General features: G+C 53.7%; 15 protein-coding genes across 15 annotated transcripts; 6 read left to right on the forward strand and 9 right to left on the reverse strand.

Annotated features, from left to right (window-relative positions):
- Positions 1 to 489: 489 nt before the first annotated feature.
- On the forward strand, positions 490 to 1,527 carry EI97DRAFT_365591 (uncharacterized protein; the record flags this gene model as incomplete). Its single annotated transcript, XM_033795021.1, has 1 exon — positions 490 to 1,527. A coding segment is annotated over one exon (1,038 nt), but the record flags the coding sequence as incomplete, so codon positions are not given.
- Positions 1,528 to 3,433: 1,906 nt separating this feature from the next.
- EI97DRAFT_436229 (uncharacterized protein) lies at positions 3,434 to 4,314 on the forward strand. The gene has a single exon (XM_033799049.1). The coding sequence runs from the start codon at positions 3,545 to 3,547 to the stop codon at positions 4,151 to 4,153; it is 609 nt and encodes a 202-aa protein (XP_033650703.1). The 5' UTR covers positions 3,434 to 3,544; the 3' UTR covers positions 4,154 to 4,314.
- A 407-nt stretch (positions 4,315 to 4,721) lies between these two features.
- Positions 4,722 to 6,003, reverse strand: EI97DRAFT_404622 (inorganic phosphate transport PHO88). Its single transcript, XM_033796540.1, has 4 exons — positions 5,679 to 6,003; positions 5,600 to 5,620; positions 5,408 to 5,547; positions 4,722 to 5,349 (listed from the first exon to the last, which is right to left on the reverse strand). Exons 1-4 carry the CDS (start codon positions 5,696 to 5,698, stop codon positions 4,955 to 4,957), a joined length of 576 nt encoding a protein of 191 aa, XP_033650704.1. The 5' UTR covers positions 5,699 to 6,003; the 3' UTR covers positions 4,722 to 4,954.
- Positions 6,004 to 6,067: 64 nt separating this feature from the next.
- Positions 6,068 to 7,790, reverse strand: EI97DRAFT_436234 (uncharacterized protein). The gene is made up of 2 exons (XM_033799050.1): positions 7,420 to 7,790; positions 6,068 to 7,366 (listed from the first exon to the last, which is right to left on the reverse strand). Exons 1-2 carry the CDS (start codon positions 7,456 to 7,458, stop codon positions 6,296 to 6,298), a joined length of 1,110 nt encoding a protein of 369 aa, XP_033650705.1. The 5' UTR covers positions 7,459 to 7,790; the 3' UTR covers positions 6,068 to 6,295.
- A 299-nt stretch (positions 7,791 to 8,089) lies between these two features.
- EI97DRAFT_162666 (uncharacterized protein) lies at positions 8,090 to 9,490 on the forward strand. Its single transcript, XM_033793364.1, has one exon. It carries the CDS (start codon positions 8,173 to 8,175, stop codon positions 9,214 to 9,216), a length of 1,044 nt encoding a protein of 347 aa, XP_033650706.1. The 5' UTR covers positions 8,090 to 8,172; the 3' UTR covers positions 9,217 to 9,490.
- A 159-nt stretch (positions 9,491 to 9,649) lies between these two features.
- EI97DRAFT_384130 (uncharacterized protein) lies at positions 9,650 to 10,272 on the reverse strand (the record flags this gene model as incomplete). The annotated part of the gene is made up of 2 exons (XM_033795953.1): positions 9,650 to 9,887; positions 9,953 to 10,272. 2 exons carry the CDS (start codon positions 10,270 to 10,272, stop codon positions 9,650 to 9,652), a joined length of 558 nt encoding a protein of 185 aa, XP_033650707.1.
- A 1,430-nt stretch (positions 10,273 to 11,702) lies between these two features.
- On the forward strand, positions 11,703 to 12,143 carry EI97DRAFT_162670 (uncharacterized protein). The gene is made up of 2 exons (XM_033793365.1): positions 11,703 to 11,937; positions 12,003 to 12,143. The coding sequence occupies exons 1-2, from the start codon at positions 11,793 to 11,795 to the stop codon at positions 12,044 to 12,046; spliced, it is 189 nt and encodes a 62-aa protein (XP_033650708.1). The 5' UTR covers positions 11,703 to 11,792; the 3' UTR covers positions 12,047 to 12,143.
- Positions 12,144 to 12,240: 97 nt separating this feature from the next.
- EI97DRAFT_445097 (uncharacterized protein) lies at positions 12,241 to 13,524 on the reverse strand (the record flags this gene model as incomplete). Its single annotated transcript, XM_033799945.1, has 2 exons — positions 12,241 to 12,918; positions 12,997 to 13,524. The coding sequence occupies 2 exons, from the start codon at positions 13,522 to 13,524 to the stop codon at positions 12,241 to 12,243; spliced, it is 1,206 nt and encodes a 401-aa protein (XP_033650709.1).
- Positions 13,260 to 14,725, forward strand: EI97DRAFT_162821 (uncharacterized protein). Its single transcript, XM_033793368.1, has one exon. It carries the CDS (start codon positions 13,625 to 13,627, stop codon positions 14,417 to 14,419), a length of 795 nt encoding a protein of 264 aa, XP_033650710.1. The 5' UTR covers positions 13,260 to 13,624; the 3' UTR covers positions 14,420 to 14,725.
- On the forward strand, positions 14,451 to 15,839 carry EI97DRAFT_445098 (uncharacterized protein; the record flags this gene model as incomplete). Its single annotated transcript, XM_033799946.1, has 2 exons — positions 14,451 to 14,934; positions 15,529 to 15,839. The coding sequence occupies 2 exons, from the start codon at positions 14,451 to 14,453 to the stop codon at positions 15,837 to 15,839; spliced, it is 795 nt and encodes a 264-aa protein (XP_033650711.1).
- A 4,553-nt stretch (positions 15,840 to 20,392) lies between these two features.
- On the reverse strand, positions 20,393 to 21,009 carry EI97DRAFT_366363 (uncharacterized protein; the record flags this gene model as incomplete). The annotated part of the gene is made up of 2 exons (XM_033795030.1): positions 20,393 to 20,866; positions 20,920 to 21,009. Coding segments are annotated over 2 exons (564 nt in total), but the record flags the coding sequence as incomplete, so codon positions are not given.
- A 258-nt stretch (positions 21,010 to 21,267) lies between these two features.
- On the reverse strand, positions 21,268 to 22,255 carry EI97DRAFT_162678 (uncharacterized protein). Its single transcript, XM_033793366.1, has one exon. It carries the CDS (start codon positions 22,070 to 22,072, stop codon positions 21,530 to 21,532), a length of 543 nt encoding a protein of 180 aa, XP_033650713.1. The 5' UTR covers positions 22,073 to 22,255; the 3' UTR covers positions 21,268 to 21,529.
- A 1,364-nt stretch (positions 22,256 to 23,619) lies between these two features.
- Positions 23,620 to 25,013, reverse strand: EI97DRAFT_481060 (uncharacterized protein; the record flags this gene model as incomplete). Its single annotated transcript, XM_033802039.1, has 2 exons — positions 24,402 to 25,013; positions 23,620 to 24,217 (listed from the first exon to the last, which is right to left on the reverse strand). The coding sequence occupies exons 1-2, from the start codon at positions 24,602 to 24,604 to the stop codon at positions 23,620 to 23,622; spliced, it is 801 nt and encodes a 266-aa protein (XP_033650714.1). The 5' UTR covers positions 24,605 to 25,013.
- Positions 24,813 to 25,972, reverse strand: EI97DRAFT_162735 (uncharacterized protein). The gene has a single exon (XM_033793367.1). It carries the CDS (start codon positions 25,762 to 25,764, stop codon positions 25,180 to 25,182), a length of 585 nt encoding a protein of 194 aa, XP_033650715.1. The 5' UTR covers positions 25,765 to 25,972; the 3' UTR covers positions 24,813 to 25,179.
- On the reverse strand, positions 25,893 to 27,547 carry EI97DRAFT_503627 (uncharacterized protein; the record flags this gene model as incomplete). Its single annotated transcript, XM_033802794.1, has 6 exons — positions 25,893 to 26,065; positions 26,233 to 26,410; positions 26,455 to 26,479; positions 26,594 to 26,705; positions 26,752 to 26,811; positions 26,872 to 27,547. The coding sequence occupies 6 exons, from the start codon at positions 27,545 to 27,547 to the stop codon at positions 25,893 to 25,895; spliced, it is 1,224 nt and encodes a 407-aa protein (XP_033650716.1).
- Between the last annotated feature and the right edge of the window lie 109 nt (positions 27,548 to 27,656).

A 27,656-nucleotide genomic window follows, 5' to 3' on the forward strand; every position in this document is an offset into this window, starting at 1 on the left:
GGAGGTGTCGTTGAAGATATAAGCCGTAGTGATGCCGAGCATCCGCTGAAACAGTTGGCCATCCAATGTCGAGTAGCCGCTGACAAGCACATCGCCATCATCGAGAACTTGCGAGTCAAAAATCCGAACAGCCGGATCGAATTGTTTACTGGAGCTCTCAGAAATGTGTACAGGAGACGCGACTTGGAGGAATCCTATCGGAGTCTGGACGAACTGAGTAGCGCCGCTGCAGCGTACGTTACCCTCACTCGTCTACCTCGTATAGACAAGAACGTCGAGATTCAAAGACATGATATCAAGAAGATTTTGGACGACCGAAGTCGTATTCAACAAGAGTTATCGAAACTGAGCTCGATCGAAGAACAAAACCGGGACGCAAGTGCCTCTGTCGCCGACTCGGTGAAACACATTGCGCAGTGGCTTCACAAGAAGGAACAACTCAATACGAATCTGGGGTGCTTGCGGGCGTTGTATGCGCCTGAATTGACTATTCGGGAAGACCGCGTGGAAGAAGCCCATTGCAAAACCTTTTCCTGGATTCTGGACAATGACGATCTACAAGCGAATGACTGCAGAGTCAAGTTTTGCAGATGGCTACGGTCCCACAACCCGAACGAGAACTTTTTCTGGATTATGGGGAAGCCAGGAGCTGGAAAGAGTACGCTTATGAAATTTCTCGCCAACAACGCCCGCATCCCTGAATTGCTGAGCGACTGGGTTGGGGATGGCAAGCTCCTTATATGCAAGCATTACTTCTGGAAAAGCGAGAATTCCCCACTACAGAAGTCGCTCATTGGTCTCTTGCGGTCTATTCTACTCCAAATACTGAGGGAATACCCCGAGATGATCGATCATGCATTTCCGAGCCATGAGAAGGACTGTATGATTGGCGGCGACGCATTCGAGTTCTCCCGGACTTCTCTCGTTCAAGCTCTTGAGCGCGTATTGCAAGATATACAAAGTATCAGACTGCGTCTGTGTATCTTCATTGACGGTCTCGATGAATGCGACAGCTTGGATGCTCATCCTGACTCAGTGATGAAAGAATGGAAACTCATCAGGTTCCTCAAGATCTTTGAGGATAACCCATTTGTGAAAGTCTGCGTATCAAGCCGCCCATGGCAACCATTTGAGTGTACACTCGGTGAAAGGCCGGAGCTTTTGATTCGCATCCATGAGCTTACACAAGGCGACATAGCGACCTACGTACTGGAGACATTCAGCAGTAATGTTATGTTTCAAAGACTTGCAGAAGAGGACGACACTTATCACGGCCTTATCAACGAGATTGTAGAGGCATCGCAAGGAGTCTTCTTATGGGTTCGAATTGTTTGCCAAACTCTCCTTGAAGGAATCACCAATGCGGATCGCATATGCGACTTGCAACGGGAGCTACGACGCCTTCCGGATGAGCTCAACAAACTCTACGATCATATTTTGGAAAGCATCAACCCCTCACATTATGAGATCTCGGCCCGGGTACTACTTGTACTATCCCGAAATCTCGAGCTCGGACATATGCCTCTCCCACTCTTGGCCGTGCAATACCTGGACGATATGGAGTGCGCTTCTGCATTGAAGAGATCCACAATCGATACCCCATCACTTGAAAAGACCATGTATACTGCGAAAAATCGGCTGAATGCGCTTTTCAAGGGCCTGGTTGAAGTAATCGGAGAGTTTAAGTGGCTCGATTGGGAGGTCGAATCTTCTAATGATGACATACATCCTACCGTCCACTATTGCCATAGAACGGTGGCCGACTTTGTGCAGACTAAGATGGACTTGCTCTTATCCACAGCGGGGCCTGACTTTCGACCAGATGAAGCTCTGGCCACCGCACTGTTAGCCATCATGCATGACATCCACGCTATTTATCGGGATGATAATCAAAGACGTCAGGACTTCTGGGACAATGTAATGAGGAGCTTTTTCAGTGACGAGGATGACTTCTCCAATCTAATTTTCTGGCCGCGGTCGAGTGTAGAACGGTTCTTTGACCACCTCGGTGTTCTGGATGCCACTCTAGCGCACCACCTATTCAAAGCCTTCGAACCTATCGCCACAGAGCCTGTTATTGCGGGAAAGAGGTCATTGCTTCAATGGATTTACGATATAAGCGATAGGGAGAATCTCCTGCCTCGCGACATCCTCTTCATGAGGGCCTTTAAGGACTGTCCCGGAGTGATGGCCGTAGAATGCCGAGTTGATCGAACACTGGTAAATAAGCGATTGCGATTTTGGCCAACTCTCCTCTGGGCAACACGTAGGGAACCTCAAGATGAGGATGTGGCTATAGAATTCCTCGAGCAAGGCGCCGACCCGAACACGAGTTACGATCATCCCGACTCATGGCGCTTCTACCAGGGGTATGGATCGCTAATGCTGGATAGAAAACAAGGGGAGATCATTAGTACTAACACTTGTTGGAACCACGTGCTCCAATCAGAGTTTTCTTGCAAGTTCCTGCAATCGGACTATCAGTCTCAGAGGAAACGGCTGGAAGCTTTCTTGGAGCATGGAGCTTCACAAGACGATTTGAGATTCAAAGCCATCCTATACCGAGAGGGTCCTCGCTCCTCTGAATTGCCTCTAGGTACACCATACGGCTGGAAGAAACTATTTTTCGACAAAGACGAGAACGGTTTCCTGCACTGTTCAGTTATACTTCGGGACAAATACGATTCTGAAGTAACCGATTGTGCTATTGCTGAGGACCACTTCTCCCTTCCCCTGGCCACGCTCGTGAACAACTTAGTCGGGGAGGTTATATGTGAAGGGGAGATCGTAGACATCGAGAAAATATTTGAAGAGGTGGCAGAAAAGCTGTGGAAAAAATTCAAAGCACAAAGAGAGAGGCAGAATGGACCGTCACGGCGCGTGTAGGGACGTGTACAGAACCTATCAACCTGGTCATTTATTGCACATATTTCACATCTCGATCCTTTCCTAGCGGATATATGCAAGCTATTAACAGCTTTCTAAATGTACGGAAGGATCCGATATTTGTAAAACGAGTGAGAGGACCGAGGCTCTCTGGATGTGATTGGCTTAACGTTACTCTGTAAATATGGTTTAAGCATTGTCTCCTGCACCTCTTTCAATTTAATCAGATACTGCTTTTCAGGGCAGCTCTCTGCCGCAGTGCCGTGGGTAAAAAGGAGCATATAAAATGTCGATCAGCTTTGGGTACCGGAATCAGGGTGAATGGGTGCACATGAGGCTCAATTGGCGAGAAACAGTTCCAACAGCCGGACTTTGCGGTTCCGTAGGGGTAAAAATTTGCGCTTTTTTTTATCGTATGACTTACGTATCTTTCATAGAACAGTCCTTTCGTCAACCAGGTGTTTCAATCTCAAGGTCACGTGTATGCGACGATGGTTGTGGCTTATCGATAAGCTTCTCTAGATAATAGTTCAAAGGTGTCCACAACCTCACAACCCAAAAGCCCTTCGCAACAAAACCCACAAGCCCTCAATCGTCTGCCCATCATAATACAAGAACTTTGGCTGCTTTCGATTCAGCCATCAACTCTATCGCAACCATGGATTCTCTCGACGTATTCACCAACCTCCCCCTGCAAATGGACCCAACCACAAAAGCCATTAGCACCACCACCCCGCAAAACAACGCCATCGAGACCGAACTCGCCGCCCTCAACGCCCTCCACCGCTCCCTCCTCACCCTCGACACCCCCACCGGTACACCCCCACCCCCCGTCCCCGTCAACCCCAAGCGCTCCGCGCAAATCAGCAAGCTCCGCGAATCCGGTAACACCGAGTTCCGCAAGGGAAACCACGCAAACGCCGTCCGCATGTACTCTCTGGCGATCGAGATGGCGCTCGGGCGACCGGCATGGGAGCCTTCGGGTCTTGTCAGGGAAGAAGTTTCGGGATTGTTGTCGAATCGGGCGCAGGCGAATATGGCGCAGCAGAATTGGCCCGAGGGAGCTGTGGATGCGGAGGCGTCGGTGGAGATGAAGAGAGTTGGGAATGCGAAAGCTTGGTGGAGGAGGGGGAAGTGTTTGATTGAGATGGGGAGGTTGGACGAGGCCGAGGCGTGGGTTAAGGAGGCGTTGGAGTATGAGGCTACGGAGCAGGATTTGGTGCAGTTGAAGGCGGAGATTGAGAAGAGGAAGACGGCGACTATATAGGGATGACGGCTGGGGAGGTGGATTGGGTTGGGGGATATTTGTGGAGCTGCATTGCGAGGCGTTAGTGGAGTTATTGGTTTTTCTCAGTGGGACTGGGAACTAGAGACTCTACTTCGTGTCTGGATTTTCAGGCAGATGATAGATTATTGCTGAGCACATTCTACAATGACCTTTTTGCACAATCTCTGGCAGGTGATGACAGTTCTCCAGGGGTTGAGTACGTCGAGCCATGCTTGTGCTACATGCACCACGCACAGCTTTCCATTCGTGGCCCCGCTAGGCGGCCATCCATAAAAAAGGACCAAACCTTCAGCAGCAGCGAAAAATGACCATGATAGTAATAGGAGGAATTGACAAAGTTGCACACACGTCCTGAACGCGTTGCCACCTCATCCGTCTTGCCTTCAACCCACTGAACCGCCAGCGCCGTTCGAATCATCAGAAAGTAGGCGATGTTGAGGGAACGGAGAGTAGGTTGGTCAACTCAATAGCGTGGGCTATGTTTCACTACATGATCTTGGCAACCGATGAATATGCGAACGGAGGCTTTCCAAGCACGACCTACATTGCTCGTAGACGAGTCGAAGCAGGTCTAGCAAATCTGATAAGATTGAGGAATGCAAATTCTATACGTCCTCAGAGAACATTTTCAGAGGCAAAGCCACGCGACTCTATGTATCGTACACGCACAGAGGAAGATGCAGAGGGTTTGATCAAGAAGAACACATCGCGGAGTATAACCAATAGCAGCCAGAAGCCCAAGCCCAGCCCGCACAGCCGCTCATGAAACCGGGAGGCGTTTTACTCATCCTTGACGCCACCACGTCCAGCCCTCTCAGCCGCCTCGATACTCTTCTTATCCGTCTTGATCTCACCACCCTGCATCGCACCCATGAAGCCGGAGGCCACCTTCCACGGGCGCTGGAGATCGCCCGTCGCGGGATGACCCAACAGATGGATCTTGACCAGGTTGCCCTCGAAGGCGCCCTTCAGAGGAATGATGGACTGGATGAGGAGCGGGTTTGTGTATTTCAGGTACAAGTGCATGAAGGCCATCATGCCGACGCCCATGAGCTGGTTCTTGAACAGCTGACGCAATTGTTGCAGGTCGTACGCTTTGACGGTCGTGGCGACGAATTTGGGTTCCTCGCCGGATCCCATGGGCGCGGGCTCGACGTATTTCACGACGGTCATGTCTGTCGAAGCGGTCAGGGAGATTTGCTTAGGAGGATCGCAAAAGAGGAGAAACCATACCATTCTCCTTGTTGATTTGCGCCTGGACGTAGAGGTAGATGCCGGCGATGACAAGGTTGGAGACGACGTAGAGGGCGCGGACCGCATTCAGGACATTTGGATCATCGAACGGTATCCTCTTGGATATTTGCATAAACGCCCTGTCACAATCAGTAGAAGCCCATGGGAGGACGCGATTCGGATCGATCATACAAAATGATGACGAGGTTGGTACTGGAGCGCATCAGTCAGTATATACTCCGTACGACAGAGCAAGGGCGGGAGCACTTACACCTGGGGGTTGAGAGCCATGATGAACTGGTAAAGCGAATGCTCTTGAGGGAGTGCGGCGCAGGACGAGGTAGAAGATCAATCCAACGCCGCTGGTGTTGAGGACTTTTTGGTTCGGTGTTATTATTTAAGCGTCTTGGCGGGGCCGACCAAAAGGACACATTCACGGAAGGTAGACAGTAGACCAAAAAAAGGAGTAAATTCATATGCCCCCTTTTTCCTCCTTGAATTCAAGATCAGTAGAATTTAGCCCGGGTAGTCTCTCAATGAAGAGACTGTGAGAATCTTTGCGCACTTCCGGATTGAAATGCATGAGGTATTCATTGCCGGCGCCGTGAGTACAGTGTTAAAGCAGGGAATTACCCAAGGAAGTGGAGACTATATTGTGCTATGGTATCATCAGCATAGCGGCCTTCAAATCCCCCTCCAGAGAGTAAGGTTCCGTCCAACGTCCGCCTGAGCGGATGACCCAAAAGTGAGAAAGTACAGGACTATGCCATGATACACAGGTATGTGCCCATGCCTGAACTCTCTTAACTGCTTCCAGAATTATAGCAATGGCCATATCCGATAATGCCCTTTCCCATGCCCCATATTTGCGCATCGAGCTTATGCCTCCTACTTCGTCCACTCGGCTTTACAGTTGCACCGCCTCGTCTTGACATGTAGCACGCCAGTGTCCGCCGCCGCATATAGCCAATCCGCCCACTCCAGCTGATGCTCAATGAACCTAGGACTCTCGCCCGCAATTATCTGTCCGTCAGCAATCCGTCTCAACCAGGACCTCAAACGCCTAGCCAGCCGAGCGACCGAGAGCTCCGGCCGTTGCTGCTCCTCCGCCATCTGGTCTTCACGGTCAATCATGCGTTTGAGCCTGTCCAACAGCTCAGCGTAGATGTCTTCGGATTCCTCATAGCGGATCAAATCCTTGGCTGCGCGCTTGAGACGCTTGGTGTCGGCTGCAGTGGCTCGCGTGCAGGGAAGATAGTCTTTGCGGGTGACGATGCGGCCTGTGAAGTCATGGATCCATGAGGATGGCTCGGCGTCTCGAATGACTAGGTCACCTTCGTGGGGCTCATACTCGTCGGGAGAATAGTATGGTTCGTCCGCAGCAGTTGGCTCAGGCTCAGGGTTCGGTTTCGGTTTGAGAGTCCTCTGCGTGTTCGCGATCTCCCTGTTTGTGGACTTCTTCATTGCTGGCTCAACCGGTTCTTCTTCCTGGATTGCTGCCATATGCTTGGTGGCACTTTGCTCCTCAACGGCATCGAAATACTGGCTAGTACTGAGAGCAGAAGACCTCCGCGGCTTAAACGCTGTCGCTTGGCTAGGCACAGCTGCAGGCGGCCGCACTGAGCTTGATCCCGCGGCCACAGCAGGGACTGGCGAGTGGGTTGCGTCGCGCTGCGTACCGAACGTCATGGATTGCTTGACCTCAGAAGACTGGTCCTCAACATCGTCTTCATCGGGAGCAGCGATGTTGAATGAGAGACGCAGGTTCCGGTGGTTAGATGCTCTCTGCCCGTTATTTGGAGCCGCAGGAGCAGGAAAGGAAGAGAATTTGGGCTTGGGGTCGACAGCATTGTATGACTGGAAGGGGCTCGAATTGCTATCAGTATCAGAATCGTTTTCAGGCGAACGATATTCACTGAAGCTGAAGGCCTTGACTTTTGGAACCGGTGTACGCGCGGCCTAAAGAGTCAGTCAATGAACTCAACTAGATGACACCGGAGACAAGAGATTACCAGATGGGCCATCATATTCTGAGAAGTGGCGGTGAACATGGTGGGTGGCGTCGGTAGTTCCAACCCTGGAAGGTTGCTGAGATGGTTGGTTTGACGGTTGTGGAACCTATGGTTCTTTGTGGTAGAAATAATGACGCCGGATCTGTAGGAGTCAAAGGGAGGGGTCCGTGAGGAGTCCCGTTGTGAATACTTGACCGCTTCGCCAAGTTGGAGACGAGCAGGCTAGGTGTAAACAAACAAAGCTTCGGAACCGCAAGCTGCTTTTGATTTCGCTGCCACCGCCTGACTCTCTGTAATTACACACACCGCTGCGTAGAAAGCTTTCGCACAGATTTGTGTCTTACGCTCCTCTGCGTCTTGTTGAGGGGTCCATTGCCTCTTGACTGTTTACTGGAGAGCTTCACGACGCTAGTCCATTCAAAATCGCGCTAATCCCAATAAACACTAGTTAATGTGGCGGATGTGGCGTTGAACAGCCTCATCGTGAACGTCAGTGCAAGACACAGCATGTATATGCTGATCCTACTATTGACAAGTGTTGTCAGTTGATTTCCACAATGCCCATTACCTCAGTGGTCATTTGGTAGATCATCCGCATCGACGATCGTCCATACGGGAATCCCCCGAATATCTCGCCGACCTACTCTCCTTGCCTTCTCGGCCATCCGATCCAATTTATCTCCGTGTGAACGAGCTGTTTAATTAAGGCAAGAATATGAGGATAAGTTGAGACAGTACTTTATCTGCGAAAAAATGGCGCCAAAACGGCGCAAATCCGCCTCGCCCGTTCCGCCAGAACCACCAAAAAGACACCAAACCCGATCAGCAGCTAAAGCTACTTCAAGTGGCGGAGTTCCCAACGAAGCCACCAAAATGGATACGGAATCCCTCGAGACAGAAGAGTCGCGTCAATCAAAATCAAAATCAACTAAGAAGACGGTTTCCAAGTCTTCCGTCTCTGGGACATCAAAGTCATCGAAAGAGATACATTCGAGAAACGTATCAGGGACAATTGCAGATAGTCCTTCTACTTCGAGTGTAACAGATGGCAAGGGCACATCGGCCGTTTTATCTCTAACACATCCCTCACTCAAAAACCCCATCCATTGCGAACTCTACAACCCAGCATCGCCTTCCACAGAGACGCCTCAAAGCCCAACCCTGATCTTCACCCATGGAGCAGGCGGTACCCTATCCGCCCCCGCCGTCGTCCACTTTCGAGAAGGCTATGCCTCCCAACTTCCGATCTTCCTCTTTCAGGGATCTATGAACCTTGCCGCTAGAGTGAAGGCATTTCACGCCTGTGTCGAACACTCCAAGTCTAATGGGCCCAATCCGAAAGAGGCGATTCATGCGAAGCATCCTCCACTTCTTCTCGGCGGCCGCAGCATGGGTTCCCGCGCCGCTGTTCTCACAGCCTTGGACATCGTATCCAGACATCCAACGACCTCCGTCTCCCTAATTCTATGTTCCTACCCACTCTCTCCATCGAAAGGTGACGCAGACACTCGCTCCGCGCCACTGCTTTCCTTGCCCCCGCATTGCGATGTGCTATTTATTGTAGGGTCGAGGGATGCTATGTGTCCACTAGAAGAGCTGGGGGAGCTGCGGAACGAGATGCTGGCGAGGAGTTGGTTGGTGATTGTTGAGGGGCTGGATCATGGGATGAGGGCCAAGAGGGAGGAGGAGTTGGGGCGGACAGCTGGGGAGGTGGCTGCGAGCTGGGTGCGTGGGGAGAGGTGGGAGGGAGAGAAGAGGTTAGGACTAGGGGATAGGGATGTGGAAGTGGAGGAGTGATGGACGGACGATGCGAATCGGTGGAATAGGGATTCGTTGCCCTGGTTCAGGGCCGTTGGCAAAAAGGATAGGATTCTGGCATGAATGTTACATGGTATAGGCCATCAGAATGGAGCGGAGCAAGTCTGCTATACATTCAACATGGCAATCAGCGACTTAATAAGCGCAAGCTCCGATATACCCTGTCATCACGTTATGCATCAACCTTGTAGAACCCACGAGGGCCAGATAAGCCTACCCTGCCAGAAGGCCTCCTATCTGGTAGTCAATAACGAATTTAAAGCAGATATGCGTAGATCGGAATCCCATAAATTGAAGCCTATGAACGTAAGAAAATGGACCCAAACGCCCACGCCGGGGTATCAGTCATCTCAATCATCCCATTTCCGCCTCTCCCATACTATGCCCCCTTCGTCGTCTTCCCGAAAGTACCCTACTCCCATCGCTCAACCACCACCCCCTCGTCCTCCTCCCCTCCACCCAGCAAGCTCCCCAGTTCTTCCTCTACCACCCCTTCCTCCACCATCGCCATCGCCATCTTCATATCCGCCGACCCAATCTCTTCATACAGGGCCGTAATGCCCGTAATTCGGCACGTTCTGGCCGTGCAAGCCATGAGCACAAGTCCCAGCATCGCAAACGGGCCTACCGCCACCAGCTGGGTGAAGTGCCTGTAACTACAAGTCAGCTTACTCCAGATCCTATAACTAGAACAACTCCACAGGGTAAAGCTTACAGGTACCATTGATGAATACAATGTTCATCCCAATACTGCAACCTGGAAGCAATCCGCTCTTCCGCCGCTTTCTTCTTCTTCTTGGTGCCGGACGCGTTTTCGAGGTCCTGCAGCAGCAGGCCGAGCTGCTTGCGGAATTGCTGCAGGGACTTGAACCAGTGGTTTCGGCGGTGCTGGTTGCGGTTGCGGGCAAAGAGGTTGTTGAGGAGCGAGTGGATTTCGGTGAGGGATTCGGTGTCTTTTGCGGAGGCGGACAGGAGGGCTTCGGCGGTCATCTTGGGGACCGGGATGGGGCTGGTGGGCTTGTTGATCGTGGCCATTGTGTATTGGGGAAGCTGTAGATGGCTTTCGGAAGGCGAAGGTGGTTGAATGGCTTCTCTTCTGTACTCGCGGCCAGGCTTGAGCAGCTGAGCCGTAGCTATAATATGCTGCTATATGTAGAAGATGGGAACCGGACTGTCAAACGCCGAGAAAGTGGACCTTTGGGAGATGGCGATTGTGTTGGCGGTATACAGTATGGCGAAGGTGACGAGAGGAAAAGCGGAAGGAAGCTCCTGTCTTGTAAAGGATCGAAACGTATGTGAAAGCCGCACCCGATAACGTGACAGCGGCTACGATAGGATGCTGTGTCTAAAGACTGACGACGCAGACTGTATATGGCTCCGTCAACGACGTAGAACGACGTGAATCAAGGCTCATGCTTGTATTTTCCGAGATCGTGGGAAAAGTGCGGAGGATGATCAAGCCCCTAAAGCCAGGCGGAGGAGGATGAAGTAGGTTGAAAAAGGTTGCCTTAACGCTAAGGCAAACGCCGGGACTGCGGATTCGAGGGACTTGCTTGGTATGTTATTGTCGAGGCACGGTAAATGGCACAGCGCCCGACTTGGATCATGAGACTCAGCACAAGGCAGCCCTTAGGGATCGACGTGCTGCGCGGTTTCAGTAGGCTTGTAACAACGGGTCATCGTCGCCACTGCAGATTGACTACTTCCTCCGGATATATCGACTCGGAGAAATTTATCTGGGTGAATCAGGAGGCGCCCCGTAAGATGCGGACAGGTTGAAGCCCAAACTCGGATTGAAGTTTCCTATGCCTCTTTCTCGATTTTCCTCTGCACCGCCGATATGAGCCCGTATTTCTGACTCTGAGGTGAGATTCTGCGCGACCTGAGTACGGTGTAACAGGACTTCGGGTTTGGATCAGCAAGATGCGCGCGAGAAGGCCGAAGGAGCGGACTCTGGTATTGTGTGGAAGAGTGTGCAACGTGACCTTGACCTCAGCCGTAGTAATATGGTGTAGATGAGGCTATCGTCTATTTTCTGTTGGCGCGTATCCGGTAGTGGGTGCGGGAGGCCCCGACGTCAGCAACGGTTCACCAGTCGGCGCCGGCGTTCGTCTCTCACATCCCTGACCACACCACCCCACACCCACCACCACTTGTAACCCTTCCGCTCAGGATACGCTGGTCTTTGCCCTCGTCGATACTTGTTGATGCTTTTACACGGAGATGGCTGCCTTTGCGATCGCCCCTTCCTCTTGTGCGCTGCGAGGGGCCTATTTTCCCCTGGTCGTGCCTGGCATTGCCTCGAGCTCGACAACTCACATCACCCCCATTCCACCACGATAGGGCTTCAAGCAGCTGCGCAGGAGAATCGATGACCTTTCAGATAACGTCCGGGAGGTTCTTGAAGCCTCTTGCGGCGATGGCTCCCTCGTGCGCCACCGCAAGCGTTCCTGCCCATACGCGTCGGATCATGACCTGCGCCGCCTCAAGGACGGTCAGCAGCGAGGCAACGCCTTCATAAGCTCAGCATCACACCTCCGAAGATGCGGTAGGCAATGCTGTTGCCGCTGGAGAGGCTACGGCAACCAGGGCAGACGCTGCTATGGTCGCTCTTGACGCCGACCTCAATCCCTTCACTCAAGCCAAGCCAAGCCCCAACGACCCGCGACTCAACACCAACCCCTCATCCCCACGTACGAGGTAGGCCATTCTCCCTGGATTTCGTTGAGATTATGCGGAGAAGAAACGTCGTTGACAGTTTATAGGGACGCCCGAGTCAGCCTTGCCTGACAGAGGCGAAGCTGCATGAGGCCATCAGGCACAGACTCAGCGGCACAGCTCGAGAGCACCTCTGCGGAAGACTCGACTTCCAGATCTGCAACTCCGACGGCACATAATGCTTCAGGTTGTCTTGCATGAAACGCCTTCCGGCGGCGCTGAACAACACACTTCAGAGCAGTTCGCAACAAGGACATCGACCGGCGACTCCGAGCTTACGGCACCTCATCGTCTCCATTCGGGTTCGTACAACATCCGCAGGACGCCCGGAATCATCGACGCCCTGTCGGCTGGGAAGGGAAGGACTTCAAGTCGCATGCCACACAACTTCTCGTACCTCGCGCCTCCTGCTCGAATGGCATATACGGGAGGCTGTTGTGCAAAAGAGCCTTCGGCGAAACGGGTAGCCTCCTTATAACTGGAAAAGGGAATATCCACAGCAGGTTTCAGATTCGCCGACATATCCAGCACTGGAATGCTGTATGCAATGCCTCTCTTTCGATTGCAGAGAGGCGGCTTGAAGCTCTGTCGCAGCATGACATCCCATCTCTGGTACCACATACACCAATCTCGAGCCTGTGAAGTCGAAGCGCACGGACCACTTTTGGCCTCAGCAAAGACGAAAGGACTTAACGGCTCAATGCTCATCAACTTTGTTGCGGCGCAATTGTCGATGTCTCTCATAATCGCACATACCGCTGAGTCGCGATGGTACAAGACGGTCCGTCGATCGAACTGGCCAAGCCGAGGACAGCAGTAATGTAACAAGCCAGCTTCCGAATCGAGCTTTGGAATCGGGCGCAGGTTTCGATCTTCTTCAATCACGGCCATCGAGATCTCGTCTCTGGCGTCGGTCGCAATCTTGAAGAGTATACCCATCTGGCATACAGACACCGGCGGCGTCTTGTATGGCCATACACATGGCAGTCGTTGGAAGCGAATGTTGTCGATGAGAACATATTCGAGTCATATCTCCGCTACCTCCTGCGATGGACATTGACACGAGTTAAAGCTAGTGGGATCACTACGAATAGCGATGGTATCTCCCATGCTTTGGAGCGGCCAAGGTCTTTGCTTCGCAGCCCAATTGCCGTGGTTGGCGCAGGGAGACTTCCTCTGGCACATGGTTGTGTTGGAGGGAAAACGTCTCATGGGCCCGGTCCGTTCCGAAATCATGGCCAATTTCTCATGCAGTATCGGAGTAACGGTCCTCTTCCGGATCAGGAGGGTTTGGAGATCGACTCCATTCGCGTTCTTAAGTGCGGAGGTGAGGATTGTGTTCTGTCCGACTGCCTCCTTTTTCCTCTTCCTTGTCCTATTTCCACCGTCTCTTAACTTCTTTCGTTTCCGTTTTCTTCTGCTCTCATGCCTTTTCTTATCGGTCTTCTTTTCCATCTTTTCGTCGTGCATCCCATCTGTCATCATCGAGTCCATTTTCGCTATCTCTTTCTGGTTCATTCCCGTCACCGTTTCAATCTCCTCTTGCATTTCCTTTCCTCCCGTTTTCATTTGATCCGTCAACCCGCCCTACCGCTCTCCGAATGTCTTTTGTTGCTTGGAAGGTCCCGATACGGCCTATCCCACGGTAGCCATTGGACCTGAAAGAGATATGGATATGGTTAAGCTTTACCTTGCATCCGGACATCCGCCCCGTCTCATGGATCTATCAGTGAGGATAAACCCTGGAGGGGAGCGGTATGACAGGTCGGGGACCGTCCGGTCCAACTGCGATTCTGCTCCCCGTTCAACCACCGGTACAGATGGATGTCTCCTTCTTTTTCCCCTGGGACATCAACTCGGCATCAGAGCCGCGCACAACGAGCCAGGGTCACATTCTCGAGAAGTCCGTTCTTGGGGCACCGTACGGAAACTCCAGATGCCCATTCCTGTTCTCTTCCCTGAAGCAACCCCGCTCACCCTTGCCATACCATGGTACCAGAAACGGGTCGAAATCTCCGGATCTCACCGTCAGGTACGGCGTCTGCGCCTCATGTCTTTCGCCATCGTGCAGCAAGCCCGGCAGGAGCATGTCGAAGCTCAAGGGGATCCACCTTTCCGAGTTATCCTGTTTGCTCTTGTTGAGGCTGAGGCCCCTCCACCTCACATCACGAAGTGCTTCTTCCTCTCCCCTAAGGCAAATCCACTCTGCGCGGTCCATCGTCGGTGCAGTAATGCTATCGGAGGAGTTTTCTATCGTCCTGAGGCGTCACCGGGCGGTCCGATAGCGGTCTCTAGTCGCATGTTTGTGTGGTTCGGGAAGAGGCTTCGCGCAAGCCTGTGTCACTGTTTGCGTCAAAGTCAGCACCATCGTCAATCCGCTTCCCTTTGGGACATCCGCTTTGCTCCCTTACGGCTTGGTAATTGTTGCGTATCCGCCTTCGCCAAAATCAGCGCTTGCATATGAGCAAACCTCGATCGCATTAGGGTCCGGCACTATGCGCGAGAGCAATATCACCGAACCTCGCCTGTGTTTCCAATTGTGGCACTCAAAGATTCCCGCATTTTTCGAAGCTATGGCCGTTATACATACCGGCATAGACAGCGCAAGTCTCCGATTGAATCTCTCACAGTCTATCGCTCGATCGCTATTGAGGTGGAGCTCCATGCCACTTGTATTCCAGGAGGCGTGTGTGCCGATTGCAAACCCAAGCTTCCACTTTTGCTCCATGGCCACAAATGCTCTGTCTGCGGATAGCCTTTGTCCTCCCGAGGGCCGGTTCTTGTCTGATGCACTGGAAGCGGAAGTCACAGGTTGGTGCACGCCCGGCAAAGTTGCCAAACTTCTTGGGACAGCAAGAGTTCTCATGAGCTACATCTCTGCTTTGAGACAGCGTTCCTTTGGGCTCGACCTATGGTCGTCGCGGTCAATGTGCGAAGTCTTGGCATGGGGTCTCTCGGTGCAGGAGCCACGCTCGTTCGGTATGCTGAGTAGCCTGGTGCGAGTTTCGAAGATGGGATATCCGGAAAGCCTGCCGTCTATCAGCATGATGCCTGTGTCAGTTAGGGCTGGTGGATATGAACCTGGAGCAGTGCTGTTTGCCTGCTAGAAAGCTCATCGGGTGGCTGCCCAAACCTTCGGCCTCCACGGAGGCCCACGAGCAGCGCATATTCTTCCAGTTCAGAGATTCCCTTGCGCCTCTAGACTTCTCCGTACTATGGTCTGTTGCCGCAATCTCATCTTGCGCTAGAGATGCTCTAAGGTCCGCCGGCGAGGGAGGGCCCCACCAAGCTTGCTGCTGCCACTACCCGACCAGCCCTAGAGGGGCCGTGGGTGTGCCGATGTCTCGTCTCGGAGTATGATCTATTCTATCTCTGTTGCAAGCTGGGTATCTCCATAAGCTGCGTCTGGTGCTGACTCCCGGGATGTTGGCGGGGCGCGGGGCGTCTCTTCAACGTCGGTGATGCGGCAAGCGTGCTGAGGGCGAAGTGATCTCTCCGGAACCAGGACCCGTTCTCCATACTGACAATGAGTCTTGCCACCTCTGGATCTTCCTCTCTCTGCGCTACCTGTAGTATCAGCCTCAAAAGTTGTGTCTCCGACGTACTACTGCAGAAGCCCCCGCGTCAACAGCGGCCCTCCTCAGAGTGGAGCAGTCAATCAGCTCAATCGGTACGCTAATATCCGCACCATCAGACATGCCAAAAGACTCCTGTATCGTCGTCGCGCGGCTCCCAGCTGCGTCGTCATTGGTGGTGCGATGGTGTTGTGGCGTGGAGGTCTTGAGTGCGCTAAGACCATGAAGAAGTTCACAGGCGCAAGCCGCCAACTTGCGGCAGCGGAACACCTTCAGTCCAGCCGCCACTACGTGCCAGCTGCAGTGTAACAAATAAACCTCTGTCCAGTGCCAGAGATGCGCAGACGCATCTAACTGGATCAGCTTGTGGTGGCCGGGTCAAAACTCAGCGCTGCTGTGGACGAGGCGGGAGTGCTGCAGGGTAGTAGATGCGCAAACAGCACCCAACAACCTTCCCCGCCCCATGGCCGTGCTACTAGAATTGGTGCACGTCGTGCATTTCCCTCTGGTAAAGCAGTGCGTCGGAGGGAGAATGTATATGGAGATCTGCGAGTGCCAACACTTGTTCAGAGGAAGAGGCCTATTTCAACATGCCGGCCGCAACACCAGGCATACTTTGGCCGTATAGGGGAACCAGCAATAACACTGCTGGATCTTGCTGTGTGTGTTGCCGCAGATATTCTCACGGCGTGTCGGTCATTGTGCCCCTGGCCTCCCAGCGTTGCACGCCGTCCACGCTGGCTCGTCTCGCCGTTGTATAAACAAAGGGAACACGAAGTAGATCGTGCAGACTGCGAGAGGGAGGTTAGGGACACTCCTCTCGTATCGATCATGAACACCACCAGGAGCGAGCCCACTATCCTGCTGTCTCATTTCAGCCATATGGCACAAACGGGCGGCCACCATCCTGGCGCGCTAGAACGCTTCTGGTACCCCTTTCACCGGCCCTCTCCCCGTGCGTCGACCAATCGCCGCTCTCGCCCCGGTTAGCAGCAATATCTTCAGAAAAACACTTTTTTGGCCTATATAAACAACGATTAGGAGCAAACTTTCGCCAATGAACCACAGCAGCGTCTCATCTGCTGTGGGGAGGCCCGCCCTGGCAAGGCGGTTTAGTCTAGCTGTTATTCGCGTTGATTTGATTAAGAACGTTACTGACTTATCGGCAGGAGAGATGTACCCGGGGCTCGCGGTTCGAGTCCCGGGGAACTCTTTTGTTCCTTTTGCATTTTTTTGGCTTTTTACTGGCGGTCACTATGGCATGGGGTGCACAGAGGGCACCACGACGCAAGGACAAGCTTAAGAGGCATGATTTTTGGCCATAATGGATGCCACTATCTCACAGAGTGATTCTGCCTCTATATCCCTGGGAAACTTGGGCAGAGGCGGCGCTGCGGGTGGGCAGCGCTGCGGCGACGCTATGTTTTGGCGGAGTCGAGCGAGAAAGGACACCGCTTCACCATCAGAATCTATACGGCCGCAAAGTCCAGCGTGGATACATGGTATTTTCGATTAAGCGGAAACTCTTGGACAGTCCAGAATAGCCCCTTAAATTTGCGATTCTGAGCTTATATGGTTCTGGAATTTTGCAAGGCGGACGTCGAAGCTGAACACACGGTCGAAAGTACGCTTGGGGCCCATCGACAGTGTCGCGGCAACCACACGAGCTTGCTGCTGCGCAATAGGCACGAAATACATAGGAAGCTCTGCAGCTATGACAACGAGAGTCCAAAGGCCCTCACTCCGTCAAAATCGCGTTTATTGCGGCACATCATATACTCGGATGCAGCACAAGCAACCTTGAAATTCGTCAAAGTGTCTGCGGCGATTCGGCGAAGTTGAAGGGGAACTGCATGGCCATACCCCGACACACAAAGCACAATTGCGATTTGGATCAGCATATAGATCTTCTTGGAGAAAGGGGCCCGAATTGCCATTTTCATGTGCACAAAGTTGCGAAGCGCAGAATGGGTTCCTTCCTCAAGCCAGCTGCGCACCAACAGCGAATATACTCCGGACGGCGACTTAGACATTTCGCCATTCAGAATGAACAGTTGGTTGACAAGGAGAACAACTAGTCCACAACAGACAGCTTGAGACGAGCTCGAAGGATATATTCATACTGTCCTTAAACTCCGACAGTACCAAGTCCGCAACCTGAGAAGTTGGTCCTATGTTGACGTTCGGCGCCACGCTCGTGTAAAGGCTTGAATAATGCTATCTTCGCAGCCACTCATATCTTTGGGGTGAGTGTATGCAGACGATGACGAATGGAAGTCAACTTCAGAGATGGACGGAAGTGGAAGACATCGGATGGGAACCTCGACAGGGCATCACTCGAGCGTGTTCCCGCCCTGCCTATTCGTCGCCTGCAATCATCGCAAAATGCAACTGACTTAGTGGTACCAGCCGATTCTCGACACGTCACAGAGTACCCCAGGAAGATTATCCGTGCGCCCATCTGTCAACGTTCAGACGGCGACCAGCGTGGCGGCACAAGCATACGCTGGCTTCGCATCTTCGAGCAAATGAAGCCGAATCCTTCTCGCCATTGCAAGGTTTGGCGCCTGCTGGCCTAAAATGCTGCGAGGCAGCTGTTTCGCCATCCAGAATGAGCGGAAAACTCTCGAGGCGCTTCAGATGGGCCTGACGTCCTTGCTCCTTCCATGTCCACCGTTCACCGTCAACAACTACACGGCGTCCCCAACAACATCCCCACGCTCCCTATACGGCAGAAATTCAGCCCTTCTGCTATATAAACAGTACAAATTCGATTCTCGTCGCCGGGGGCCTGGCAACCCCCCGGCCTCAGAAGAATTTGGCTGACTGGTTAAATATAGTGATGTCGTCTGCGGGCCCTGCGGGAGGCCGTGGGTTCAAATCCATCACCACTTTTTTGGCGTTCTTTTTGCTCTGCTCGGTGACCCGCGCCGCACTCACTGCGTGGGCGGTGGTATGGGTGCGGAGAGAGGTATGCTGGGAGGGTTGGAGAGAGGCTGGATTGATTTTTTGCACTTGAAATGCTCAGAAAAGGTTGCTTTAGTGCAAGCTCCAGAGAAATCAGCTTGCAAAGACCGCGTCGGGTTCGTGACTGCACGGCGGTCGCTGAGGGGCGCTCAGGAGCCGAAATACGTATTTTTCGCTGGAACTCCTGGGATCAGGTAAAACATCCAAGGGGGACTCCTCATTTTGGAGGGATATTCTGTTTCCTGGTTCCCTCCGGGGTGTCATACATGGTATTCCCCATTCCCGCAGCCAACCTGGTCAAATTCTCCACATTCCAAAAAAGTACTTGCCTCGCAGCGAAGCTGGAAACAGGAACCATTATTTCCAGCACAACAACCGCTGATCGATGGACGAGCAACCCTTCATCAAGCGTTTCATAGGCCTGGGGACAATGCCACTGCATATCAGGAGTTTCGATTCCTGGTTCTGATTGACAAGTCCGCGGTTGGGAGATGGGTACTTCGTATATTCCGCTCGTACGGCCTTCCAGTGTCATGTCTCTCATTACCACTCGATGGTACGCAAATGGACGATTGAGACTGGATCATCGTACCATGGCAGCTCAGTCCAAACGTTCCGTATCGAAGAATCCAGCTCAGCAGATCCTCCGAAGTTACAAGTTACCATCCGAGCTCCTTATCTCAACTTCGCCTTCGACCCAGGAACCTGGAGCCTGGATCCCAAAACGAAATGCACAGCCCATGGGACGATACCGAATGGGACCACCACATCGATTAGATTCAAACTGAGCGCACTTCCGCGCGGCCCGCACCTGGAAAACAGGAGTCGGAAACTTAGCGCGGCAAGCAATACAGTGATATCCTAAGAAGCCCAGACGAATCACACACAAGACGACCTCGACAAGACGACCTCTTGCCTTCAGGATTCGGACTCAAGGAATTATTGCTTCAAGGATGCGCTGTTCCATACCTATCCATCGGGCGTCGTCCACTACTTCATCGACAAGTCCGTCCCTGACCGCAGGCCTCACACCACACATCCAGTCTCGCACACAATGGCGACGGACGGACAAACGCAGCTCGTTCGTCGAATCTGATCGCGCCAATAGCTCTTCCCTCCTAAGGAACTTCAAACGGACAGAGTTACACTTGGCTTGCGACGCCTTCTCACACCAATACGCCTAGAACGAAAACACATGCTCCTGTCAGCCATGCAAGGAAGACCACCGTCACCAACCTCAACGGCAACAACAGTGACTGACAAGAACGACTCACCTATTATCACGGCCAGTAGATACCACAAGTCAAGGCGCATTTCCACCATCACGACAACACATTACACACATCAGGCACGTTATCAGATGAACTGACCCGTTCATTGAAGTTGAGTTCTATCATCTCGAAGGTAGACTACATGTCCAGAGGTTTTGAGTATTCAGAACCCGATTCCTAGACCACTCCCATCGAGTCCCATGAAAATTCGAAAGAAAGGCAGACACATATCAAACAACAATGCCATGGACATTGGTCATGTGTATCTGCAAAGAAGAAAAGGAAAGATCTAGTGAAGATCGAGAAAGAAGAGCGTATCGACGTCGGTGACTGATTCCGAATGCTTGCGATACGAGGCCATGTGGCTAGTCTCTAAAGACGAGGGGCCGTGAAGGTAGCCGGACCAGTTGGGTAACCCGCTGGGAACTGTGGGTACATGATCTGAGGCACAGGCTGCCCAATGACTCCGACTGGGGCGTTTCCTTGCATATTGGCGAGATAGCCCTGGACGAAAGCCGAAGGGATGTGCGCAAAGGGCGTCCATACGAAGCGGTTGGCGCAGGCAAAGAGAGCCTCGATGTCGCGCTGCATCCGTGGCGTAATCATGATGCGGTCTCGGGGGTTGCCGTTGTCGTAGACACCTTGACGAGCGCGGTCGTTCATCATGCTCGAGGCATGGGGCGGGAAGAGCCCATTTGCGCGCGCAGACTCGATCGAGCGGCTGAGCTTCGCAAGATTGTCTGGGGCTGGGAATGCCAGCTCGGTGCCGCAGAGATTCGACTTGCCGTAGTCAGTCTCGGTTACGAACAGTCTGGGCCGGCAATAGGGAGTCTCCTGCATGACTGAGGAGTTCCGGAATTTGGCGATCAAAGCCTCCTTCCCCTGGATCGTCGCGTAGGAAATCTCGGCGGCCTTGCTCGAACGGAAGCCCTTCCATTGCCGGTGTTCGATATTTTCGATGAGCGCGATCATGCCGTTCATGTCCGAAAAGTTCACGAAAGCATAGCCAACGTTGGATCCTGTCTTGAAGTCGATTCGGAGATAAACGAAGTCATAGGTGCCGAAGCAATGCTGGTCCAGGACCTCCTTGAGGGCGAGCTGGCACAGGTGTTAGCGCAAAGAAGGAACGCACTTGAAAAGCCAGAACTCACCCAGTCCATCTTGTTGGGGATGTTACGCAACATGACGGTGGTGCGGACATCGTACCCGTGGACGATGTGGTCGCGGTTGACTCGATTGTGGGAGTCCTGATTCCTTGGGTGAGCCGGAATACGAGGAGTCAGAGCAGAGGCCTCGGGGTTCCCGGAGACGTCACTCCACGGCTTGCAGATCAGCATGATGTTGCCCTGGTTATGGTTAGCATCGGCGTCAAGCTGCGATGAAGAACAACTTACTTGGCCCATGTCAAGCTGCGACTTCGGGAATGTCTGGCCATCAAGCAGATTGACAGCGCGCACCGCGGCGTCCAGGCTTGCGAATTCGACACGGAAGACGAAGGGATCTCGGTTCGTCAGACGCTGGATCGCATGCGTTGGTCCATACTGCTCGCAGAAACGACGCGCGAGATCAATGACTTTGGGGAACTCCTCGAGCATCATGTCATTGTTTGTGGCAATCACCAACTTGACCTGCCCCTCATGAGGATTGGCGGACCTGTCATTTCCAAACTTGGCGACATGGAACTCCCTCTGGGAGATCTGCGAGGCAAGGAAGCCGACATCACGCAGGTACTTCAGCGAGACAGAAGAATCATTGATGTCGTCAAATCGAATGAGGACGTGAATGGTAGACCCTGTAGGCGAGCGTTTCTCGACCTGAAGAGGGACAGCACGATTGAAGATGCCGCTGGTGCACTGATATCTTGTCAGATGTGCTCGAAACAGAGACGAAGAAGTATATCAAGACAAGAAGACTCAAGACCGCGGTGGAGAAGGATGGATCATATGGGAGAGTACATGACTGGGAGACAAGAACAAGATGATGATGGTAATGATGATGATGAATGAGAAAGGGAGGAGGGAGACTTACATCCTTGATGGCCCGTTCGACGGCAGACAAAGCTTGCTCAGGATCGATGAAGCCATCCACCCGGAGATACCTAGACTTGAAGAGAGGGTCGGCCGGATGAATCTCATTGCTGAAGAACTCGACAAGCTTGGTCTGGTTGCTGTTGCCACCATTGCGGACAGCGACCGGCGAGTACTGGGTGACTGTCGTCGTCGGGCTGACGGTTCCAGGAGGCGACGAAGCATAGCCCGCGCTGCCAGGCTGGACCGGGCTGGAGGAGAGAATATACGAAGCCATGCTAGCAGTACAAGGATGTACAAGTGGTAGTACAAGGGAAGTGAAGTGAATGTAAGAGAAGGATGTAGGAGGAGCCTGGAAGATATTTCTCAAGCCAAAGGGATGGACCCAAGAAGGCTCAATGAAGATTGGAAGATGGTGGTTGTCGAAGACGAGAAGATGTCGAGGGTTGGGAGGAGGAAGAAGAAGGAAGGAAGGAGCGGGGGAAAGGAGGGCCCTTTTATATCTCGAGTGAGGAGGACTGGGACGGCCGTTTCCGCCTCTCACCGTCTCGACGGGGAGGCACGACAGAGGGCCAAGAGGCGCGAGCCTTGCCGGATTGGGAGGCGGTGATAGACGTTGGGGCGGTTGGCGATGCAGGAGCGATGGTGTTGAGGAACGCCTGCTCAAAACCCGCTCGACCCCCGACCCCCCGCTATATCCACAACCACCACGCCGATTCGCACCGGAGTAGGACGAAACGATGCGCCGCAGCGAGTTCTACCACCTCCGTCGGAACTTGTAATGGTGTAGCATTCGCCCCGGGCGGTGCAGCCCGTTGCAAGTTCGAAGACATCCTTTCTCGTCGACCCCCCGCGGAACATTCAGCCCTGCTATCGACCCCCTGGTTCCTGCCACCACGCTAGAGCCGCACCAACCTCATTAGCGTCCACCGTTCCACGCCGTCGGGTCGTTTATGGGCTCATTTCACGGCTTGTTCCGGGCCCGGGGGTGCGGGTGGAAGCGAGTGAAGGGCTCAGAAGACGCAGCACGTGATGGAAACAGGGGGTGAGCCCGGTGAGAGAGCGCTGCAGAGCTGGGAGAGGGGAGAAGAAGGCGGTAGAAGGGGGCTCCGCAGCGGAAAAAGCAGCTGGTGAAGCTTGTCAGGCACGGCATGAAACTCCGAAGACTCTCCTTCACCGGAGGAGCCGTTTCTGTACGAATTGTAGGCTGCTCGGAGGGCGCTCAGGCGGCCAGCAGAGTGAGAGAAGCGCTCCCCAAGCAGCGGCGGCAGCGTGAGCAGGGAGAGCGGGCGGAGAAGCCCACCACAAGGCGTCAGAATGGCTGCACAGCATGAAAGAGGGGAGAAATCAAGCTCAGCAACGTCTTCTCCATCGTAGAGTGGCTCGGGGCCGAAGGCTCGCCCTACAGCAGCGGCGGCCGCGGGAGCTGCTCGACCCTGCGGGAAGCCCATCATAGAGTCTCAGGGCGGCAGCACAACATTCCAGAGATGCAATTTGGACATGAGCTGAAGCTCAGCAACACCTCCTCTATCCCAGAATTATTCAGGGGCTGCACATCAGTAGCAGCGGCGGGTCCGCAACGTGTTTTCGAGCAGCATGACCAGCGGTGAGGCGGCGGTGAGGATCGTAGCCGCGGAAGCAGCCTCAGGCTCCCCACAAAGGGCAGAGACACGACAACACAGCGTGAAAATGACTGTGTTGTAGATGGCATAAAGCTCAGCGTATGAATCTCCCTCTCAGGAAACCCCCGGTCAGATCATGTAGATTCAGACTCCGAAAGGACGCAGCGGCAGCAGCATCACGCTTGGAGGCTCAGCATGGAGCTCACGAGCAGCACCCTGAGTAGCTCCACAGGGCCGGAATGCGCAAAACAAGAATGAAATCAGAATCCCCATCTCTCGTTCCCCCAGCAGCGAGAGAGCAGCGAGACAAAGTGCCAGCACCCGGCCTGAAGAACCCTCCAGCGCTTCTCGAGCGCCATGAGCCACGAGCCACGGCGGCTGCGGTTACGCCCAGAGAGCCCGACGTCAAGCCCAGCAGCAACGAGCAAACACCCTCAAAGAGGGCACAGCACGCAGCAACCGCATGAGATGAATTTACAGCCACCGAGGTCTCCATCCGGGCAAGCAGAGACCAGGCCTCACCTACAGCAGGCACCGCATGGGCATGTTTCGACGCGACTGTACCCTCCACGAACTCTTCAGCGTCGTTCCAGGTGCGGGTCACATAGACCGAACAACAACATCTTCCTCTCCCTCGCCTCTCCAGCCAAGTCCGCAGACGATGAGACCTCTTGCCTCCTCGCAGCACCTCTCGCGCCCGCCGATTGATCCGCAGCCGCTGACGCAGCCGCAAAACGCGAGAGCGAGAGCCAGCATCACCAGCGCGATCATCCCGACGAGCGAGTACAAACACAAAGTAACTACGACACGAACACCATCTCCGAATGCAAACCTCCAACCGCTACCCTACCCCGAGCCAAACGCAGCCGGTATGAACCGCAGCCACGCTGGACGGCATCATTCCTTCTTCCTCCGAACCGCGTCTGAAATCACCCCCTCCCATACGACTGCACAATGCCCCTTCGCAGCCCGCAAACTGCATACCTTCGATTTCTTGAGGAGAGGGCGATCGCAAGCCGGAGGATGAGCCGTGAGCGTCCGAGGGTATATCCGCATCCGACGCGAGCTTGAGGGAAAAAGCAGGAGTAGCAAACACAAACACTCTGCTGCGTTCGCGGTCTGATCTGCGCTTGTCCGAGCCAGGTCCGGAATTGGAATTTGGGATACTCTCGGCATAAAGAGGGCATTGTGAAGAGCCGCTTGGACGGCGCTGATATCTTGGTGCGTGCTCCAATTAGGTGCGGAGAATGGAGTACAATACACGTTACACTTTGGAGCTCCGAGCAAGCGACGGAGTACTAGGAATTTACACCTGCGGGGTTTTGAAGCTGTGGAATCTTGTCTCAGCACGGAGACTACCAGTACGACTAATTACTATACATCGGTGCTGCAGAGCGCATGTTTCGCATCGGCGATATCTGAGGGAGTGATGTGATGTGGTTACAGCACTGTTGCATCAAAGCACCGGAATACAAACAGAAATCTTCGCATCTGTATTACAAGTTCCTTAGGGCAAACCGAGCTCGTCCACATCGAATTCCTGCATTAAGGGTTTGCTTCCTCTCCTTTTCTACATCCCCACTCATCCATCGCCTTCCTCCCTCTCGCTTCCTCCTCCCTAACATTCGCAATCTCAACGCTTCCCATCTCTTCCCATATCATACACCCCAATCCGCCAACTCCAAGAATTCCAACAATCCCAACCATTCCGCATTCCCAATACTACCAAACCAATCGGCGCCCGCAGCCCTCCCAGATACCCTTAGTAAGCCACAAAGGGGCCGCCTGGTACTGCAGTCTCGGAGCCAAGATGTCCACACACCCTTGCCGACATGCAAACCATCCCACGCCATCCCGCGAACCGGCGGGGACCCGATCGATTGCGCCACTTATGCGAGTCATTAGGTCCTTTCAGCCCTATGGGAACGAGATGCAATTGTGCATGTGCATGTGTAACCCCGTTGGTGGTGCTGGAGTGTATGACATTGGATTGAGGGAAGTAGGTACGAGCTACGGGTGATGGATGGCGCTGCTGGTGTATGTGCTTGTGCTGCTTCTTGTGCGCGTGTTTGTGGTGGTGGAGGGTTGACGGTGGGAGGTGTTGGGGTCGGGTGCTTGCTTCCGATTCGCCCGCCTTGTTTTGAGCATGGAGCGATTGACGGGAGTTGGGGATTAAGCTGGGGTTACGCACGGCGTAGGTTCTGTATGCTCGTGCGTGCAGTTGCGCATTGTGCGGCCGCGTTGTCGGGGGTGGTGCATGTCGACTATCGGCATCGATGGGGAGCGTGAACGCGGCACCACGCGAAGCCTGTCGCAGATCTTGTTTGGACTTCGCTGCCCAAATCATCCTCCACGAAGCGCTACAGGTGATGGTAATCGGTGGGAAGCAAAAGCAAAAAGGAGGATGGTGCGTACGCGACGATGCGCCGATTTTAATCCCCCTAGAAGCGAAAACGAGCGGGTTGACATGTTTCTTTATTCTCGATTTCCGGGTCCGTGATGAGGTTGCATGAGTTGCGTGGGTGGTGGTGCAGCGGAGATGGTGGAGCAAAAGCTGGAATGCATGTTGGTGAGGCGGATGGTTTGTGCTGAGATCGGGCCTCCTGGTTTCGGACTCCTCATGACAGTGGGGGTGGGAAGGGCGTGGGCTGGGAGAGAGGGAGAGGTTTGGTCAAAGAGTCTGATTCTCGCTGCCTCAAAGTGCAGGCCTGATACCTAGTTGGAGGAGCTGGGAGAAGCTTCAGCCTTTGCCAAGGGGTGAGATGCAGGAGATCGTATCTACACTGCGAGCTACCGTGGACGCTGATATAGATACCTTCAGTGACCGTGGAAAATGTGTACGGCACAGAATTCGGCATTGCAAAACTTGCCATTTCGCCCGAAGAGCTGAGTGCAGCTTCAACGTCCGTAGCAGGTGTAGGTGCAAGATATCGCATCCTACCAGTCAACCCCAATCCTCCCATCACAGCATACCTCAACAACTCCGGCACAGTCTCCAGCACAAGTACTCAATGGTAAAGAATTCCATTTTGCTTACCCACCTCAAACACCAGTTTTTGAACCTAGAAAAGGGGTATAGAACATCCCTCAAAGCAGCAATCATGAGCCCCCGAGCCAAAGAAAGAAACCCAAATGACCTTGAAATACCGAGCCATCACCCTACCAGCAACGCCTACATCTTCGGCCTAGCGTCGCTCTCCGGCTCAAACATCCAGCGGTCGTCGTCCAGGCTGGCGACAATGCGGTTCAGACTGGCCCTGAGCGCTGTCCGGACTTCCTCCATGACACCTGCGGCTGTTAGAATGACGATCCATGATCAGGGGGTCGATCTTACCTTCTTCCAGGTTATTTCCGTGCTGGCCGTAGAGGGCGATGAGTTCATTCTGGCGAGCTACTGCAACGAGGGTCAGTCAATCACGATGCGTCGCTCTGTTCTGCACGAACGAACACGCACTCTCTGGATCCTCGGTCGGGAGGTTGTAGTCTGGGTCGCCGGGTTGGGGAGGAATCAATTCGGGGCTGTTGATGATGATCTCGCCATTGGCATCCCGCTCGACGAGATCATTGTCCGGGTTGTCCTCACGAGTAGCAAAGGGAACTGAACTGGCTCCCGAGCGTTCCGAGTTGTTTCCCGAGTTGGCCTGGTTGTTCTGGCCGCGGCGATGCGAAGTTGAAGCTGCCGTCCTGCGCGAAGCTGGGTGAGCGCGGGCGGGTCGTCGCTGTTGCTGCGGCTGCTGTTGGTCCATGTTGGATACACCGGAATCACTGGAATCACTGGAATCGGCGGTGTCGGCGGAATTAGGCTGAGCGGCTGGAGGCTGAGAACTCTCGTCAACGATCCGGGCGATTTCCTCGTCGAGGCGGCGGATATCCTCGTTGAGGCGGGCAATATCCCGTCGGTAGTTAACAATGGTACGGCGAAGTCGAATTCGAGGATTTGTCACGTAGCGGTGATATCGCAGCAAGGCCCTTGCGGTTTCCGGGCTCGTGAATCTCAGCTGCCTGACGTGCACGGCCAGAGGGGGAGAGTTATTCAGGAAGCTGGTGCGGCCGTGGCGTGCCAGTCTCCATGGAAAAATAATGCGGTTGTGGTCAGGAGGAGTGCCGTCTTCCCCGCCGCCGTCGTCCATTTTTGGCGCAGCGTTCCTGGAACCCGGTAGCGAGAGTGTGGGGTGTGGGGGTGGCGGGTGGCAGAAACCTCCGAACTGGCGTTGGGCAATGCTGCCGATTTGCTGGCTG

The sequence above is a fragment of the Westerdykella ornata genome (assembly GCF_010094085.1).
Source record: "Westerdykella ornata strain CBS 379.55 unplaced genomic scaffold EI97scaffold_29, whole genome shotgun sequence".
Classification (NCBI taxonomy): domain Eukaryota; kingdom Fungi; phylum Ascomycota; class Dothideomycetes; order Pleosporales; family Sporormiaceae; genus Westerdykella; species Westerdykella ornata.

What these genes read in the sequence shown, in the direction of transcription:
- EI97DRAFT_436229 (XM_033799049.1), top strand. Translation starts at nt 3,545, where the DNA reads ATGGATTCTCTCGACGTATTCACCAACCTCCCCCTGCAAATGGACCCA.
- EI97DRAFT_404622 (XM_033796540.1), bottom strand. Translation starts at nt 5,698, where the DNA reads ATGGCTCTCAACCCCCAGGT. An exon ending in ACCAACCTCGTCATCATTTT is followed by an intron (nt 5,548 to 5,599) that starts GTATGATCGATC and finishes TGATTGTGACAG; the next exon opens with GGCGTTTATGCAAATATCCA. An exon ending in GCAAATCAACAAGGAGAATG is followed by an intron (nt 5,350 to 5,407) that starts GTATGGTTTCTC and finishes CCGCTTCGACAG; the next exon opens with ACATGACCGTCGTGAAATAC.
- EI97DRAFT_436234 (XM_033799050.1), bottom strand. Translation starts at nt 7,458, where the DNA reads ATGTTCACCGCCACTTCTCAGAATATGATGGCCCATCTG. An exon ending in AGAATATGATGGCCCATCTG is followed by an intron (nt 7,367 to 7,419) that starts GTAATCTCTTGT and finishes CTGACTCTTTAG; the next exon opens with GCCGCGCGTACACCGGTTCC.
- EI97DRAFT_162666 (XM_033793364.1), top strand. Translation starts at nt 8,173, where the DNA reads ATGGCGCCAAAACGGCGCAAATCCGCCTCGCCCGTTCCGCCAGAACCA.
- EI97DRAFT_162670 (XM_033793365.1), top strand. Translation starts at nt 11,793, where the DNA reads ATGCTGTTGCCGCTGGAGAGGCTACGGCAACCAGGGCAGACGCTGCTA. An exon ending in CCCTCATCCCCACGTACGAG is followed by an intron (nt 11,938 to 12,002) that starts GTAGGCCATTCT and finishes GACAGTTTATAG; the next exon opens with GGACGCCCGAGTCAGCCTTG.
- EI97DRAFT_162821 (XM_033793368.1), top strand. Translation starts at nt 13,625, where the DNA reads ATGGATATGGTTAAGCTTTACCTTGCATCCGGACATCCGCCCCGTCTC.
- EI97DRAFT_162678 (XM_033793366.1), bottom strand. Translation starts at nt 22,072, where the DNA reads ATGGCTTCGTATATTCTCTCCTCCAGCCCGGTCCAGCCTGGCAGCGCG.
- EI97DRAFT_162735 (XM_033793367.1), bottom strand. Translation starts at nt 25,764, where the DNA reads ATGATTTGGGCAGCGAAGTCCAAACAAGATCTGCGACAGGCTTCGCGT.